Genomic DNA, 14570 nt, shown 5'->3' on the forward strand with positions numbered 1-14570 from the left:
GATTAAAGACTCAATCTTTAATAGAAATTTGATATGTGAGAGATTAATTGCTTATATTGGATAATTCTAACTTAATAATTAATTAAAGTCATTTTATTATTTGTTTTCTTATTAAAATAAAAATATTTATTTTGAGAGTACTTGGTTTTTTTTTATTTTATAAAAAATCAATTTATAAAAAATAGTAATAAAAAATGTTTTATAAAATTACTTAACTAATAATTTTTAGTAGACAAAATAAAATTTTTTTAGTAGAGCAAAACGGTGTCATTTTGTTTAAAAAAATAATTTTTTGCGGCGTTTTCTAAAAAAACGCTGCAAAAATTAGCAATAGCGGCTTTTTTATAATAAACGCCGCAAAGACTAATTTTACTTAATAAAACGGCATCGTTTTGTTCAAAATGAAATCATTTTTTGTGGCGTTTTTATCTAAAATGCCACAAGTAAAAAGCAATAGCGGCGTTTTTATAAAAACGCCGCAAAAGGTAATCTAAATCCCGCTCAATTTTTTGGTTACCCGCTCATTACTCCCTCTTCTTCTCATCTCCCAAATAAAAGTTTTTACTTGATTCTTTTTCCCTTTTAATCTCAAAATTTGCCCCCAAATTTCCCATTTTCAGCAACACCAAGTAAATACACCTACACCAATTACATTTCTTTTTCCTTTTCATTTCACTGCACCGAATTCACTCACCATAGCTGCTCATTTTCTCTCAATCTGTTAGGGTTTCTTTTAATTTTAGGCTTTCAAGGAAACATACGGTTTCCTTTTAATTTCTTGGTGATTTCTATGGAGACGGAAACCCTAGATGACAAGAAACCGGAGGAAGAGGAGGTGAAAGAGAGACTGAAACTTCCCATTGAATAAGAAATCAATAGAAGGAAAAGAAATCGATCTTTCGAATAAGAAGAAGAAAATCAGTACTTTCTTTCCATTGAAGAACAAGAAGTGAAAGAGGATATCAAGGGAAGATGTCAAGAGAAAAACTAAGAAGAGCCGCACTTCCTCCTGTTCAAGAGGTGTTCTTTTTTATTTCTATTGCTTTTAGTATTTTTTTTTTTTGAGATTATTTTCAGTGAAAGAAAAAATTTTGGAAATTACCCATCATTTTTTTTCCTTTTCATTTCACTGCACTAAATTCACTCACCATAGCTACTCCTTTAATTTTACTGGTGATTTCTGTGGCGACGGAAACCCTAGATGAGAAGAAATCGGAGGAAGAATTTTGGTCCTTTTTCTCCTATTTGTTACTAATTTGCCCTAAAATTTTGTCTAGTTTCATTTTAATCCTCCGTTTGTTATTTTAATTATTCTATTACTAAATTAATTATTTTAATATTGTTATTATTATATAATACCACTAATATTGTATTATTATTATTTATTAGTTTTATTTTCCTTTTCGTATTAATATATTAATCAGTTTTGTATTATTTTAGCTTTATTTTTTATTTTATATATATATGCTTTTTTTCTTCTTTGTGTATATAATTATCTTATTATATCATTTTATTATTTATTATTTATTATGTCCTTTTATACCTCCAAAGTAGTACTATTACTATATTTTAATTATATTTACTTATTTAAATTTTAAATATATTTGTCTTATTATATATTATTATTACGTAATTATTTATATATATATATATCTTTTCTTTTAAAACTTTATATTATTTGTTATTCTACTATTAATATTAATATTATTATTTACTTATTTATATCTTTTCTTTCATTTTAAACTTTGTTATATATAAATATACATACATAGATTTTTACTTTTATAATTTTATTTATCTTATCTTCGTATTGTTATTATTGTTTTATCTTATATTTATTTATTTATTTATTTATTATTATTATCTGCGGTTGCTCATATTATTCATGCTTACATCATCATATTTATTATTGTTTTGTTACGCATATTAACATCGTGTTTTATTTCTACTATTCCGTGTTAGATTCATTTGATGCATAAATTATGATTTTTGAATAAACAAAATTTCGTGTTTAGATTTGAGAAAGTCGTACCCTAACTTACTGGGTTTCGATTTTCGCAATAAATCTAGATACATGAATCTTTTCAAACTCGAGTTTTAAACGATCTCAGGAATTAAGAAAAGATTGTGTCCTAACTTACTGGGCATTATCCTTTTTTTTTAAAAAAAAACCCCAAGATAGCTAAATATCTTTTGAATAAGTAAATTTTCGACATGTATTCTCGTATCGGGAATTCAACACGTTGTGTCCTAATGCATTGGATAAGACATGTTGTTTTCTCGATATGAGGATTTCTCTAAAAAATAATAAGTAAGACAATGTTTTGCGTTTGGAAATTCGAAAAAACGTACCCTAATGTGTTGGGTTTCGATTTTTTCGTTCAACCAAATAGCCAAAAATCCTTATAAAATTTCAAAATAAGGCAATGTTTTGCATTTGGAAAATTCGAGAAAACGTGTCCTAATGTGCTAGGTTTCGATTTCTCGTTGGACCAAATAGCCAAATATCCTTTTGAATCTTAATCCATGTCATTCAAGTTTTTTAAGGATCGTATTTTAAATTTCTTTAAAGTTTTCAATCTTCGACACTAAGACATTAACTAATCTACTTGGTACCAATTTTTGGGCGTTACGAGGGTGCTAATCCTTCCTCGTGCGTAACTGACTCCCAAACCCGTTTTTTTGAATTTCGTGAACCAAAATCGTTGTTTTAATAAAATCAAATCGTTTATTAAAAATAACCACTTTTCAAGGTGATCTGATCACACCTTATCAAAAAAGATTGGTGGCGACTCCCGTTTTCGTTTTCGTTTTTAAAATCCAAGTCGACCCCGTTTTATCAAAAAAATGGTGTCAGCAATATGCATGTGTTGGATATGCCGCCGGCTCAAACGCAATCTAAGAGCACAACCTACTCCCAACCAACAAGACATCAACTGTATGCATGAATATGCACCAACAAAGAGAGACATCTAAAATCAAATCATTCCAATATATTGCTGCCTCAAATGTTAAAATTCTTATACATTTACAATTTCCCAGCACATGCATATAGAAGTACGCGACCAATCTCTCAAAATTCCATGCATTTTCCTCTTTTTTTTTCTTTAAGGGGGCAAGGTAAGTAAAATAAATGGCTGACTTGTATGATTATAACAACAAATGCTTAAAGGCAAGTAGAAAAAAGAAAAAAAAATTATAAGATCAGTGGCAGATCTTACTTTGTAATCCAAGGATTGTGCTGATGGCTGAATCCCTTAGCTAGCAGCAATCTTATTTTGGAGCAATAACTCCAAGTCACTCAATCTGCATAGAAAAACAGATTCCACAGAATTTAAAAAAAAAAAGTTAACAGAGAAAAAGGAAAAATAGACTACCTGAAATGAAATGGTGGCATACCTCACGTTACTCAAATCAGGGTAAATTGCTATAGAATCTTTAAAATCCTGAATTGAATTTGGAAAAAGAACTTAGTTACTCAATGAGCAAACTATTGAGCTACCACTTGTTAGCTATGTTAATCGGATTAGGGTGCGAGTGTTGGATACGAAGCGTATATTTAACACAAGTATGTTTCCATGTATTTGGAGGGTCCTTGTGAAGCCATGTCCCCGTTTTCATGTCAATATATGTATCAGATGTGAGTGTTAAACGATGTAACATTGGCTGTCAGCAAGTAGTGCTTCGAGAACTTACCTGGTCAGCAGTTGAAGAAGTATAGGTAATCACACATGACATCCCAGCTTTAGTTGCTGCCTGCACAGATGGAATAAGTTTTGCTTAAAACTTTAACTATGGTTGATATATTTGTTCAGTGCATACAATGCCCAAACTAAAATTTGGAGACATGGTATCTCTTTTCTAGAGAATAGAAGCATTACCTGAAGCCCAATCACACTATCTTCTACCACCAAGCAATCTTTCTCTGACACACCTAATCTCTGTCATAAATAAGATTTCTCAATCAGATACAGATATAGCAAGCAAAGACTGAGATGAAAAATATAAGCATAGGTAACATTATGGTTAAGTGCACATGATAGAGTTAACTAGTAAGTTACCTTGGCAGCTGTCAGATATATCAATGGGTCTGGCTTCTTTTCCTTCACATCATCTCCTACAAGCATAAAGAAAAACAAAATGAAGACTGGGTTTTAAGAACAGAATCATCATAAAAAAAAGAAATGGCAAAATGAAATGGGCCAAAATGCATAGCTAGAGGGACCAAAGAACAAAAGGCAACCAATGAAGCTATTGCTTTAGAAACAGGTCAAGGTTATAAATGAGCTTGTCAAGAAGACTTTTATAAGGAGCTCAGTTCATTTAGAAGAATCAGACTTGTGAAAGTATTCAGTGCATATTTTGATTCACACAGGTCTAAAATATATCTAACAACAAAAACATATGTTTTAGAAGTAGTCAACATACCTGCAAGGAAGCAATCAAGCCCCTTAAATCGCTCCTATAACAAGGGGAAAATAATAAGAATAAGGAAACAGAAGTGAGGATACTTGTTGATCAATAATTTTGGAATCGAAACTGCGATATATTGTTTGGTTTTCACTCGAAACTCTCATGGTTTTGTCTCACAAGAGATGTCTTTAATGAGACAAACCACGAAACTTTTGCATCAAAGTGGACAATACCTCGCAGTTTAGGTATGAATCACCACCAGAATTACCATTCCAATAAGGTTCTCAAGACAGAGTACAACTGAACTTTTAGTTGCTGCAGAGCAAACAGCTAGCATTTTCCCCTGCAGATTGGAGAAAGAAAATGGCATCACAAACAAAGGATTGTATTGAATTCATTTGGATTGATTGCAATGAAAGGATCATGAATTGATTATCAATCTCAATTGATAAATAAGTAGAGTATCTTACAGCTGCCTTGGCCTCATCCATCAATCTTAAAACTCCAGGTCTAGGTTCCACCTGATCAAAACAATACCACTCTCTTTTTATTCAATAATATGGATAACCAATTCAGAATCAATGAAGAGATAAAAGAAAATGCAATGTGGTAAACAATAACGTCTGCTTACAGTTCCAGATTTGATTATTTCTTTGTACCTTTCAGTCTTCCAATCCTACAAAGATGTATCAGCACCACATACATAAGTTCTTCAATAAAGAGAATTTCATAATTCCTATACAGAGATCAAATTAAAGCTTAATTAGACCTCCATTCCCTGTTTCCCCTTGATTTCATTGGCATTGGCGGTCACTACATCAAAGCTATATAATTATTAATAATACCTGAAGAGTGTCAATTAACTTAGCTCGTTCCTCATCACTCTCAGGAGGCGTCTCAAATATGGTAGATGATGGCCATCCATGTTCCTTGAAGTACCTTCAGAAACACCAAAAATCTCCATTAAACCGATCAGCAACAAGAAAAATTAAGAACAATAAAAGAAACCCAGAAATATTTAGAAAAACGAAAGAAAGAACCATCTCATCTTGGGTTTGCCACCACCAATCAGGTTCTGGAGCACATCATAAAATTGAAGGTCCCAATTAAGGGGCTGTGAAGAAGAAGGGCAACGAACATTGAAGTAAGCGAAAGCGTCGTTGTAAGCTTCGCGGTGCAAGTGCTCGGATTCTAGAATGACACCATCGCAGTCGAAAATGAGAGCTTGAAGGGAATGGGAAGCTGAGACAGAGAGGGAGAGTCGTCGGGGCTTTGTGGTGGTTAAGGAAAGGGAGGAAGACTTTTTGGTTCTGAAAGTGAGGGACTGTGGTGAGTAATAAAAGAGAGAAGAGAAGTTGGAGGAGAGGTTCTGAGGAGAGATAAAGAGTGTGGAGTGAGACGCCATGGTTGATTTGCTTCACTGATGGGTCTATAATGGAGAGTTTTCGAGTTAAAAAGGAGGTAATTTTTTGGCGGGTTTGGTTCGTGTGGCTGTGGATATCTCTCCAGCCTCAACGTTACCTTTTAACGCATACAATTTTGCAATTGGATTTGCATGCCAATCCCTCTAACCCTCTCCAATTGATTCTCAATTCGATGTATGATTACAAATGAAGTCGAAGAAAAGTAAATATTAATTATAAATTAAATGAAAATAAATTTTGGCTCAGCTTAAGAAACCACATTTTTTAAATTTGTATTTCAAAAATCGTTCAAATACCATGATTCAAGTTAGTTTTATATTTAATCAAATTTAATTTGAATCTAATTTCAAGTCAAGCCTAACATAAACGACTAAGTTACACCGTAGTTCCACCAACACAATATGGAAACTCCACAAATCGTCTTGAAGTTGAAACATGGGATCAAAAATAGCATCTTTGAGTGATAGCCATAATAATAGAGGGGGGAAATGTGATGAATCATCAATTATGCAAAAAGTACCCTGTTATAAACATTCTGCAACCCTTACAAATCCTATTACAAAGTTGTGCCTCCACCATCTGACATAAGAGAAGCGGCAGCTGCAGCAGCTGTCGGGACAACCCCGGTTGAAACGCCTGGCTTTGACAAATGCAGCAGCCTGCAAAATCAAACACCACAAAGCTTTGTCCGAGATACAAATAATACAATCAAAATTAGATGACAAAGCCACCAATTTCTTACGCTAACACAAATCCTTCATTCAGGATCCATCAAAATACCATATCCTATGTGCTAGAAGCTGAATATCTAAAATCATAACCATAGTATAAGAAACACTAATCTATTATAATCACTAGAAACAGGTTTTCCTGCTGCCTAATACAAATGATAATTCGTATTTATGATGATATATACAATCATCATGAGCTTAAAAGACTAAATTTTGATTAGACCAATTACTTAAATTCTTGTTGTGCATCGCGTTTTTCACAGTTGCAAAGTTATGTTATTTCAACTTCTCATTTTCCCAGGAACACACATGTCTAACACTCATGTGACCAGTGACCAATATCCGACAGTCCCCCTAGTAGTTGCATGGTGTAATGAATGCTGTCTAGTCAATTGTAGTAAATATCATCAGTGGCAAGAATCAAAACCACGAAATAACGATAACAAAATCATGTTTGAGGATCCTATTTTCATGTAGACAAGTTCTATAATAGCCATGCATCTTAATAAGCAAGAAGAAAAAAGGCTCTTACGGTGCAAGATATTCACAAAAAGAAGACACAGAAGCAACGACTTCATTATAATTTTCCGATGTTGCAGGCGCGGTCACTTCAACCATCTGTATACCAGGTGTTACCGGGACAGCCTCATCCGTTGCGTGCAGTTTCAGCATCTTATTAACCGATGAGACAGTCACGGTTATCTGAGCAGCCCTTTCGAAATGAAAGGTGAATCCCACTCTCAACAACTCATGATCCAACTTATATCCAAGTGAATAAAATAATCGAAGCACGTTCTTGCTGGCTTTGCTTTCTACCATACTTCTAACCAGCACAGAGATTTGCTCTGCTCCAGCACCCCTCATTGCACCCCCAACATGTTTCACAGTCCTACAAACATTGTATAAACCTAATAACCACCCAGTTTCACAGTCCTACAAACATTATATAAACCTAATAACCACCCAACAAAAAATAACACCAACTACGTTATTCTTGACCCTTTACTTTTTTTGAAGTATTCATGTCCGACACTGTATCCACCGTATATCTAGACATGGATATGAGAATATGAAACCCCAAACACGGAGCAACCTTTGAAAAAAATTGAATATATCCATCCTAAACACTCACACATCCATGTCCGAATTATATAGAATTGATATAATAAAAGCACAATTAAAAACTCCAAATTACCAAGTAGGCTCGGACTGTTCAAGATCACACAATAATCTGACCTCGGAAGTAACAAATCCTGTAAAATTCTTAGGCATTAGCAAGGCAGAACCTAACAACTTGATCAATTAATTTATATTGCTGTTTTATAAATTATAAATTAGTACATGATTCAGCAGGAGAGTTATTTACAACATTAACTAAACAGGGAAAAATGCTTATACCATCAAACACGTCATGGATAGATTAGTAGACTATAATTAACTCTTCTGTGTAATGAAAATGTGAGAGACTTACCAAGATTTGGACCACTTTTAAGGCAAATTTCATGTACCCTCAAGCGTTCTCTATTTACACCGCAAAGACCTTGAAGTAGAATTTCAAGTGCCTCAACATACTGCAAATCTCACCCAAAAAAAAAGAGAACAAAAACAAATCTGTTTAAATCAATCCCCAAATTTAGAAAATTTCTAAAATAGAAATAAAATAATGATTTTGGGTGTGAATTTTTTTACCTGTGTCTCTATAATTCCTTGAACTACGCACTCCATTTTTACAAGTTTTTTTCAATGTTAAACGAAGAAATGCAACCAGTAAGCTCACTGCGAAACCCTTGCTCTTCTTAAAATCCGGTTCGAGCTCAGTTCGTTATACGAATGGTAATACGGGCATTGCTTGGCCCGAGATGTCACCCGACCCGAACTAAAATATTATTAGAGTTTTTAATTTTAGGATAAATTACAATGCTGATCACTCGATTATTAAAATTTTTTTTGGGTCATTTATCGAAGATATCTTTACAGATTTTAAAATTAGTATAATAGTAATTTTAACCTTTAATATTTTTATATTATGACAATTTAGTCTTAATTTCAAAAAAAAAATTTCAGCATTTACATATTTTGCAATTTTATTTTATTTTTGTAATTTTATTTTTATTTATGACATTGAAGATTAGGTTTAAAATAATAAGAAAAGATGAAAATTATTATTTTAAATTTTTAGTGGTTATATTTTGGTATATTTTTAAATTTAGTTAATAAATTTATTTTTTTAAACGATCATAAAGAAAAGTAAAATTGAAAAATAAATGGACCAATTCACATAATTTATAAATGTTGAGGGTTAAATTTTTTAGAATCAAGACTAAATTAACATAATGTAAAAATGTTGAGGGTTAAAGTTGTTATATTCAAAACAAATAAGTAATTAAGGTATATCCAAAGCAAGGAGGGCGTGAAAATCCCGAGAAGATAAGGGGAGAAGCGGACAAAATCAAAAGCTAAGTTGAGGAGAATTAAGTTATGTACATAATGATTATAAGATACAATAATGTATACATTAATGCTAAAAATCTGAAGAAAAAACTTCCCAGAAACACACCAAAATCACCTATTAAACAATTTTCTTCTACATGCTAAAAGTCTTGATCTTTTTCAAGGGTTGTAAAAGTGATCATCACAGTGGCATTTCCAACCAAGGGGCTTGTAATTAGAGTATTGACTGCCTGATGATGGGTAAAAAACCTCCATGGGATTAGTGATTGCTTTGCTCGAACTAGGTGGTTGAAATTGGTGGTAATGGCTAAGTAATGGTGTAGTAGGTACTTGAACTGCCTTGCAAGGGTGGCATCCATTACATCTGTTGTGGCAGCTTGGAGGAGTTGATCCCAACCTTGTTTTGTCTTCAAAATATAAACCCTGTTGAAAACCCAAACATCATCAAAGATCAAATATATAAACATGGTGAAAAGAATGAAAGATATATGAGCTGAAACCTAACCTGAACAAGGGAAGAGGTTGGAGAGGAAAGAAGAAGAAAGGAAAGGGCCAAAAGAAATGTGAAGGTGTTAAGGAGGGGAGAAACAAGTGAGGTCATGATGATGAAAAGGTTTCATGTAACCAAGGAAGTAAACTAAAAAGATGGGAATAGTAATGGAACTCTAACTTCAAGTACATATGAAACTAACTTACTTCTGCTGCGAAGTAAAAAATCCAAAGCAAGATAGAGAAGAAATAGGGTCAGCGATGAGAAAAGTGAGTAGGAAGAAAAGGAAGGGAAGGTTTCATAAATTGGTGTATGTGGTGGTGGGTGGTGGTCTAAGCATTAATGTACATGGGAGAGAGAGAGAGAGGGGGCGGGAAGTGTGGCAGAAGAGTGAAAAGAACAATACAGAATTGGCAAACAAATTGGGAGAATCTGCATTAGAAAGGAAAGGGGAGGGGACCAAATAACTCTAATTTTATCTTTTATAAATTGGGAATTACATGCAAATGTTTCAACTTTCGTGGTTGAAATACCATTAAGGACTTTAATCACTTTTCTCTTACTTCATTGGATTGGGTTTATCTCTGATTGTAGTCATAATCAAGTTAATTTACTCACAGCTGATGCTTTTCTAAAAAAAATCAGTTGACTATGAAATATGTTATATTCTCATGAGTGGGGTTCAAACTCCAACCACATTGTTAAGGGATGATGTGCGCAACCACCATATCACATCTCATGGTCATGTCTATCTCATTTTAACTATTAAGAAAGCTAAAGGTTCTTTCGGTTAAATTTTACTATCAATTTGTGTGTTGTGCATGAAAATTTAGTTCATATATTTCAATTTCCTCATTTTTGGTCATTATACTTTTCGAATTTTAAAATTTCAATCCTGACCAATAGTAGTTATTGAATTCATTAAGTTCTACTATTTCTAAAATACTATGCAACAAATATATTATTTCATGTGTAATGTCATGTTTGTTTATTATTTTTATATATTACTCACAAAAAAGTCAATTAATGACCATCGTTTGAATCAAGACTAAAATATCAAAATCCGAAAAATATGACGACTAAAAATGATCAAATTGGAGACTATGGACTAAATTTACAACTTTATTATAGTGCAAAGTCAATAACAAAATTTAGCCAAACAATTTAAATGTTACCATCTAGGTCAAGCCTGAAATTTTAAATTTTAAAAAGTATAAAAATTAAAATTGACCAATTCAGAAAATATAAAAATAAAATTAACCGAATTAAAGTATTAAAACTAAATCGTACAATTTAAATTGTTTTTTGGGGTACTTGGAAATGGGTGAAAAATGCGTAAGGGGAGGTAGTAGTAATTAATTTCCAGCATTTAATAACTACAAAATTATCATTTTTGCTTCAATAATTTGACCCCAAAAAAGAAGGGAAGGTTTGCTTCAAGACTCACTTTGATCCCAGCACCTTAAACAAGTGCATAGCTCTTAGGGTACATGAATTAGAATTTTACCGAATTTTCTATGCATTCCTATGCTCGATTAAAATTATAAAGAATAATTAGCAAAATAAAATAACAAAATGAGCTTAAGAAAAATTCTAATCTCTAATTGATCTTCGATCCGATCAAAGTATCTATTGTAAGACTTTGGACCTTTTTTCTCTTTTGGATCAATAAAAGAGGCTACACAGCCTTAACTATTAGGCGTAGCATCGGGGCACATTTGCACACGAGCAATACCAGATTAATCATCAAACAGAATGGGCTCTAACCTATGAGGAACATCCCTTAAAATGCATAAATCATAACCAGCATTAGAGCCCATGAGCCAAGCAGTTTGCAGCCACATTGCCTTCCCTATACACATGTTCAATTTTAACATTCCATTGACAGTCCAATAATCCCCTGATGCTTGAAACAACGGAGCAGCTATTATCATTTTCATCTCAAGAAACACATTTCGAAAACCCTCGTTCCAAACTAACGAGAGACCACCGAACGTAGCCCATAACTCTACTTGGAGTGGAAATTAGCCCCCAAACACCTTATAAATCCCAACAACCATCTACCTGTACTATCTCCCGATAAACCACCGGAACCTACACATTGAGAATTTAATTGGCACGAACCATCCGTATTTAAGTTGACCCATCCTGCAAGTGGTGGTCTTCATTCTTCATGCCTTGAATCTAGCACGCAAGTAGAAGAATAAACATGGTTATATTGCTTGAAAATTTTAGCCCAGCTAATACTACACTCAACCGCATCTTCGAACCAACGAGTCTCACTCGAGAAAACCACAACATTACTTCGTTTCCATAGTCTCCAGCAAAAGAATTCGAAAAGGTTGCTCCAATCCTCCCCGTCCACTTTAAATTATTGATGGGTGTCGAAACTATCAAAAATAATTCCTACAATAAAATAACTCTAATAGTAGTAAAGAGTGGTAGTAGGGTCGAGTTCACAGGGATTGAATGTTATAATCAACTTACGTGTTTAACTTGTGATCAGAATTTTTGTCGTGGCAAAAGTCGTGCCCACGACTCCAATGGACCTGCTAAAAAATAAACAAATAAATCAAGGGAGTTTTGAAATGTTTAGAAACTAAATAATTGAAACAGCATAAATAATTAATTAATTAAATTGGAAATTAAATTCAGATTTTGTAATCAAGGATAATAAGTCTTAGCCATAGACTCGGTGGACTCCGGATTTTAGAATTGATCCTTGAAAATTAATTTTCTCCTCCAAACAATAAGTTGGTTATAACAGTTAAGAACGTCCTAACCACCAATTCTTCCTCTCGTAACTGGTCCCGGTACGACCTGCAAACCAACACTTACCGATTATCTAACCGAGATACACGTGTTCCTGATTCAAGATTCTGGCAGCCTTGCGCTCTGAAGAACCCAACTCGAATTAACAGCCTCAACCGTGTGAGTCGTTTAAACCCGATCACTTCTTCCTTGATTTGGTCTTGGAGATTCGAATATAGGAAGACTGACTCGTTTCTCCAACTGTCAGCAAACACGACTCCAACCCAACGTGTACTTTTTGACTTGAAATCGAGTTAACTTTAAGGAATGAGTTGTTAATCCCGATACTTAAGAAAAATGTGAATACCAATTAGAAAGATTTTTAGTATGGATACTTATCTCACGATTCCTGACCGGAAAAAACATCGACCTAAAGCTAAGATGGAATTTAGTGAAAGATGGATTTAATCATGCTTCATAAGTTTTGAAAGGTGATTTGATGATAATGGAGGAAATTGAGAAGGGAAAGGGTTTGAAAGGAAATTAGACAAATTTTGGTAAAGGACAAAGAAATGGAAATGAAAGTAGCAGGCTACTAACGCGTCAAATTGGAAAGAAAAAAAAAAGAATGATTTTATTTAATTCCAAATGAATTCAAATGTAAAATGTAATGTGTCTTTTCTAAGTACATTAAAGCCTTATTTATATACATGGTATTTACTAATTTTGGCTTCAACCACTTTAATATATAATTAAAATTAAATAAAAATAAAATAAGATTTTTTCTAATTTTGGCTTTTACAAAGTTAAAAGAATCTGATGAGTCCTTGGCTTTTTCTACATTTTTTATTCGGCTTCACTTTATTGACTGTGTTTCAATTTGGTCCTTTTCTGCTCGTTTTTTACTCATAGCATCCCGATTGCATCCCTGACAAGATTAAAACATAAAAGCACTAATTCAGCAAGGATCAATTCAAAAATTAACCGAATTAAACACAAAATGTCATACAAATTAACATGTTATCAATTATTCTTATTAATAATGTTGCTATTGATCCAATTACTCGGATTCGGGAAGAAAAATTCCCCATACATATGTTGCAAAATGACTCTCATCCGCATGGTTATCACAATGGGACAGTCGCAAACTACAAGCGACTCTGTCTCTTTGCTTGCACCACATATACCACATTCTTCAATTTCAGATAAACCCCTTCAAAGCCTTTCTACATTAGTCATTAATCTACCCTTCACTAATAACTTCTAACACCCCTCACCTGACTCAATCATCGGGTCTGAGCTGCAGGATGCCACAACCATCATCAGAGCAATTATAGACAGTTTTGCAACATTCAGTCATTCCTACTCGTAACTAAGTATCATTCCCATTCAAAGCATGTTACGCAATCATTTTCAAGTCCCACACGAGCTTATAAAATCTCTTTTGCTAACTCAGGCATGAATTAGGACCAAATTATGACTTCATAATTTCCTCAATGCAATCACATCACCTTATGAAAGCCTTTCCACATCGCGACACCACTTACTGTCAAACAAAGTTGCGAAGTCAAAATTTCTTGGTTGCAACGTTGCCCCTATTTTTGACAAAATACACTTTTTTTTTGTACCTATTCAATAATTTTCAACTAAATCATATGTTCACATTCAATCATTTACCAATCCTACTTATGCCAAATCATCACAAAACCTAAGTATCATTCCCATTCAAAGTATGTTACACAATCATTTCTGAGTTCCACACGAGCTTACGAAAGCTCTTTTGCTAACCTGGGCATGAATTAGGACCAAATTATAAAGTTTTAAAAATTTCAATCCGACGTTGCGACTCAATAATTTCCTTATCGCGACCACTTCAACTCAGTGAGTTACATCGCAACGTCAAACCTCTCCACATCGCAACGCCGCTTACTGCAGAACGAAGTTGCGATGTTGGAATTTCTTGGTTGCAACGTTGCCCATGTTCTTGGCAAGGTACAATTTTTTTGTACTTATTCAATAATTTTGAACCAAATCATATCTTCACATTGAATCAATTTACCAATTCTACTTATGCCAGATCATGACAAAACCTATTATAACAAGTTTATAACATTTGAATACAACCATTTAACATGACTTTCAATCCATGTTCATCATTTAAACTTAACCAATCCATTTGTTCACCAAAGCATATCAAATATGGCATTCAAGTTTACCACAAGCTTACCTATACATTTCATTTTTGTACACCATGAACCTATATGACCTTAGTTTGAGCCAAAACAAAACATTCATCAACTATATTTCCAA

The 14570-nt window shown here is 33.4% G+C and overlaps 2 protein-coding genes and 1 non-coding gene across 3 annotated transcripts; all 3 read right to left on the reverse strand.

Moving 5' to 3' along the window:
- Nucleotides 1–2973: 2973 nt before the first annotated feature.
- Nucleotides 2974–5972, reverse strand: LOC105787798 (haloacid dehalogenase-like hydrolase domain-containing protein At4g39970). The gene is made up of 11 exons (XM_012614349.2): nucleotides 5454–5972; nucleotides 5259–5352; nucleotides 5045–5089; nucleotides 4884–4934; nucleotides 4682–4756; nucleotides 4429–4462; nucleotides 4062–4117; nucleotides 3882–3941; nucleotides 3697–3756; nucleotides 3400–3446; nucleotides 2974–3306 (listed from the first exon to the last, which is right to left on the reverse strand). The coding sequence occupies exons 1-11, from the start codon at nucleotides 5816–5818 to the stop codon at nucleotides 3258–3260; spliced, it is 936 nt and encodes a 311-aa protein (XP_012469803.1). The 5' UTR covers nucleotides 5819–5972; the 3' UTR covers nucleotides 2974–3257.
- Nucleotides 5973–6130: 158 nt separating this feature from the next.
- LOC105787799 (mediator of RNA polymerase II transcription subunit 18) lies at nucleotides 6131–8403 on the reverse strand. Its single transcript, XM_012614350.2, has 5 exons — nucleotides 8258–8403; nucleotides 8040–8139; nucleotides 7764–7821; nucleotides 7101–7457; nucleotides 6131–6496 (listed from the first exon to the last, which is right to left on the reverse strand). Exons 1-5 carry the CDS (start codon nucleotides 8291–8293, stop codon nucleotides 6394–6396), a joined length of 654 nt encoding a protein of 217 aa, XP_012469804.1. The 5' UTR covers nucleotides 8294–8403; the 3' UTR covers nucleotides 6131–6393.
- A 601-nt stretch (nucleotides 8404–9004) lies between these two features.
- LOC105787800 (uncharacterized) lies at nucleotides 9005–9939 on the reverse strand. The gene is made up of 2 exons (XR_008190709.1): nucleotides 9525–9939; nucleotides 9005–9442 (listed from the first exon to the last, which is right to left on the reverse strand). It is a non-coding gene; the product is annotated as an uncharacterized LOC105787800 (transcript).
- Between the last annotated feature and the right edge of the window lie 4631 nt (nucleotides 9940–14570).

Source organism: Gossypium raimondii, chromosome 2 (genome assembly GCF_025698545.1).
Source record: "Gossypium raimondii isolate GPD5lz chromosome 2, ASM2569854v1, whole genome shotgun sequence".
Lineage (NCBI taxonomy): Eukaryota > Viridiplantae > Streptophyta > Magnoliopsida > Malvales > Malvaceae > Gossypium > Gossypium raimondii.

Excerpts from the sequence above, each read along its gene's own strand:
- LOC105787798 (XM_012614349.2), bottom strand. The coding sequence starts at position 5,818 with ATGGCGTCTCACTCCACACTCTTTATCTCTCCTCAGAACCTCTCCTCC. Across the intron at positions 4,118-4,428 it reads GCTTGATTGCTTCCTTGCAG|GAGATGATGTGAAGGAAAAG; the intron begins GTATGTTGACTA and ends TTATGCTTGTAG. Across the intron at positions 3,447-3,696 it reads CTTCTTCAACTGCTGACCAG|GATTTTAAAGATTCTATAGC; the intron begins GTAAGTTCTCGA and ends AATTCAATTCAG.
- LOC105787799 (XM_012614350.2), bottom strand. The coding sequence starts at position 8,293 with ATGGAGTGCGTAGTTCAAGGAATTATAGAGACACAG. Across the intron at positions 8,140-8,257 it reads AAGGAATTATAGAGACACAG|TATGTTGAGGCACTTGAAAT; the intron begins GTAAAAAAATTC and ends TGAGATTTGCAG. Across the intron at positions 6,497-7,100 it reads TTTTGTGAATATCTTGCACC|GCTGCTGCATTTGTCAAAGC; the intron begins GTAAGAGCCTTT and ends TTGATTTTGCAG.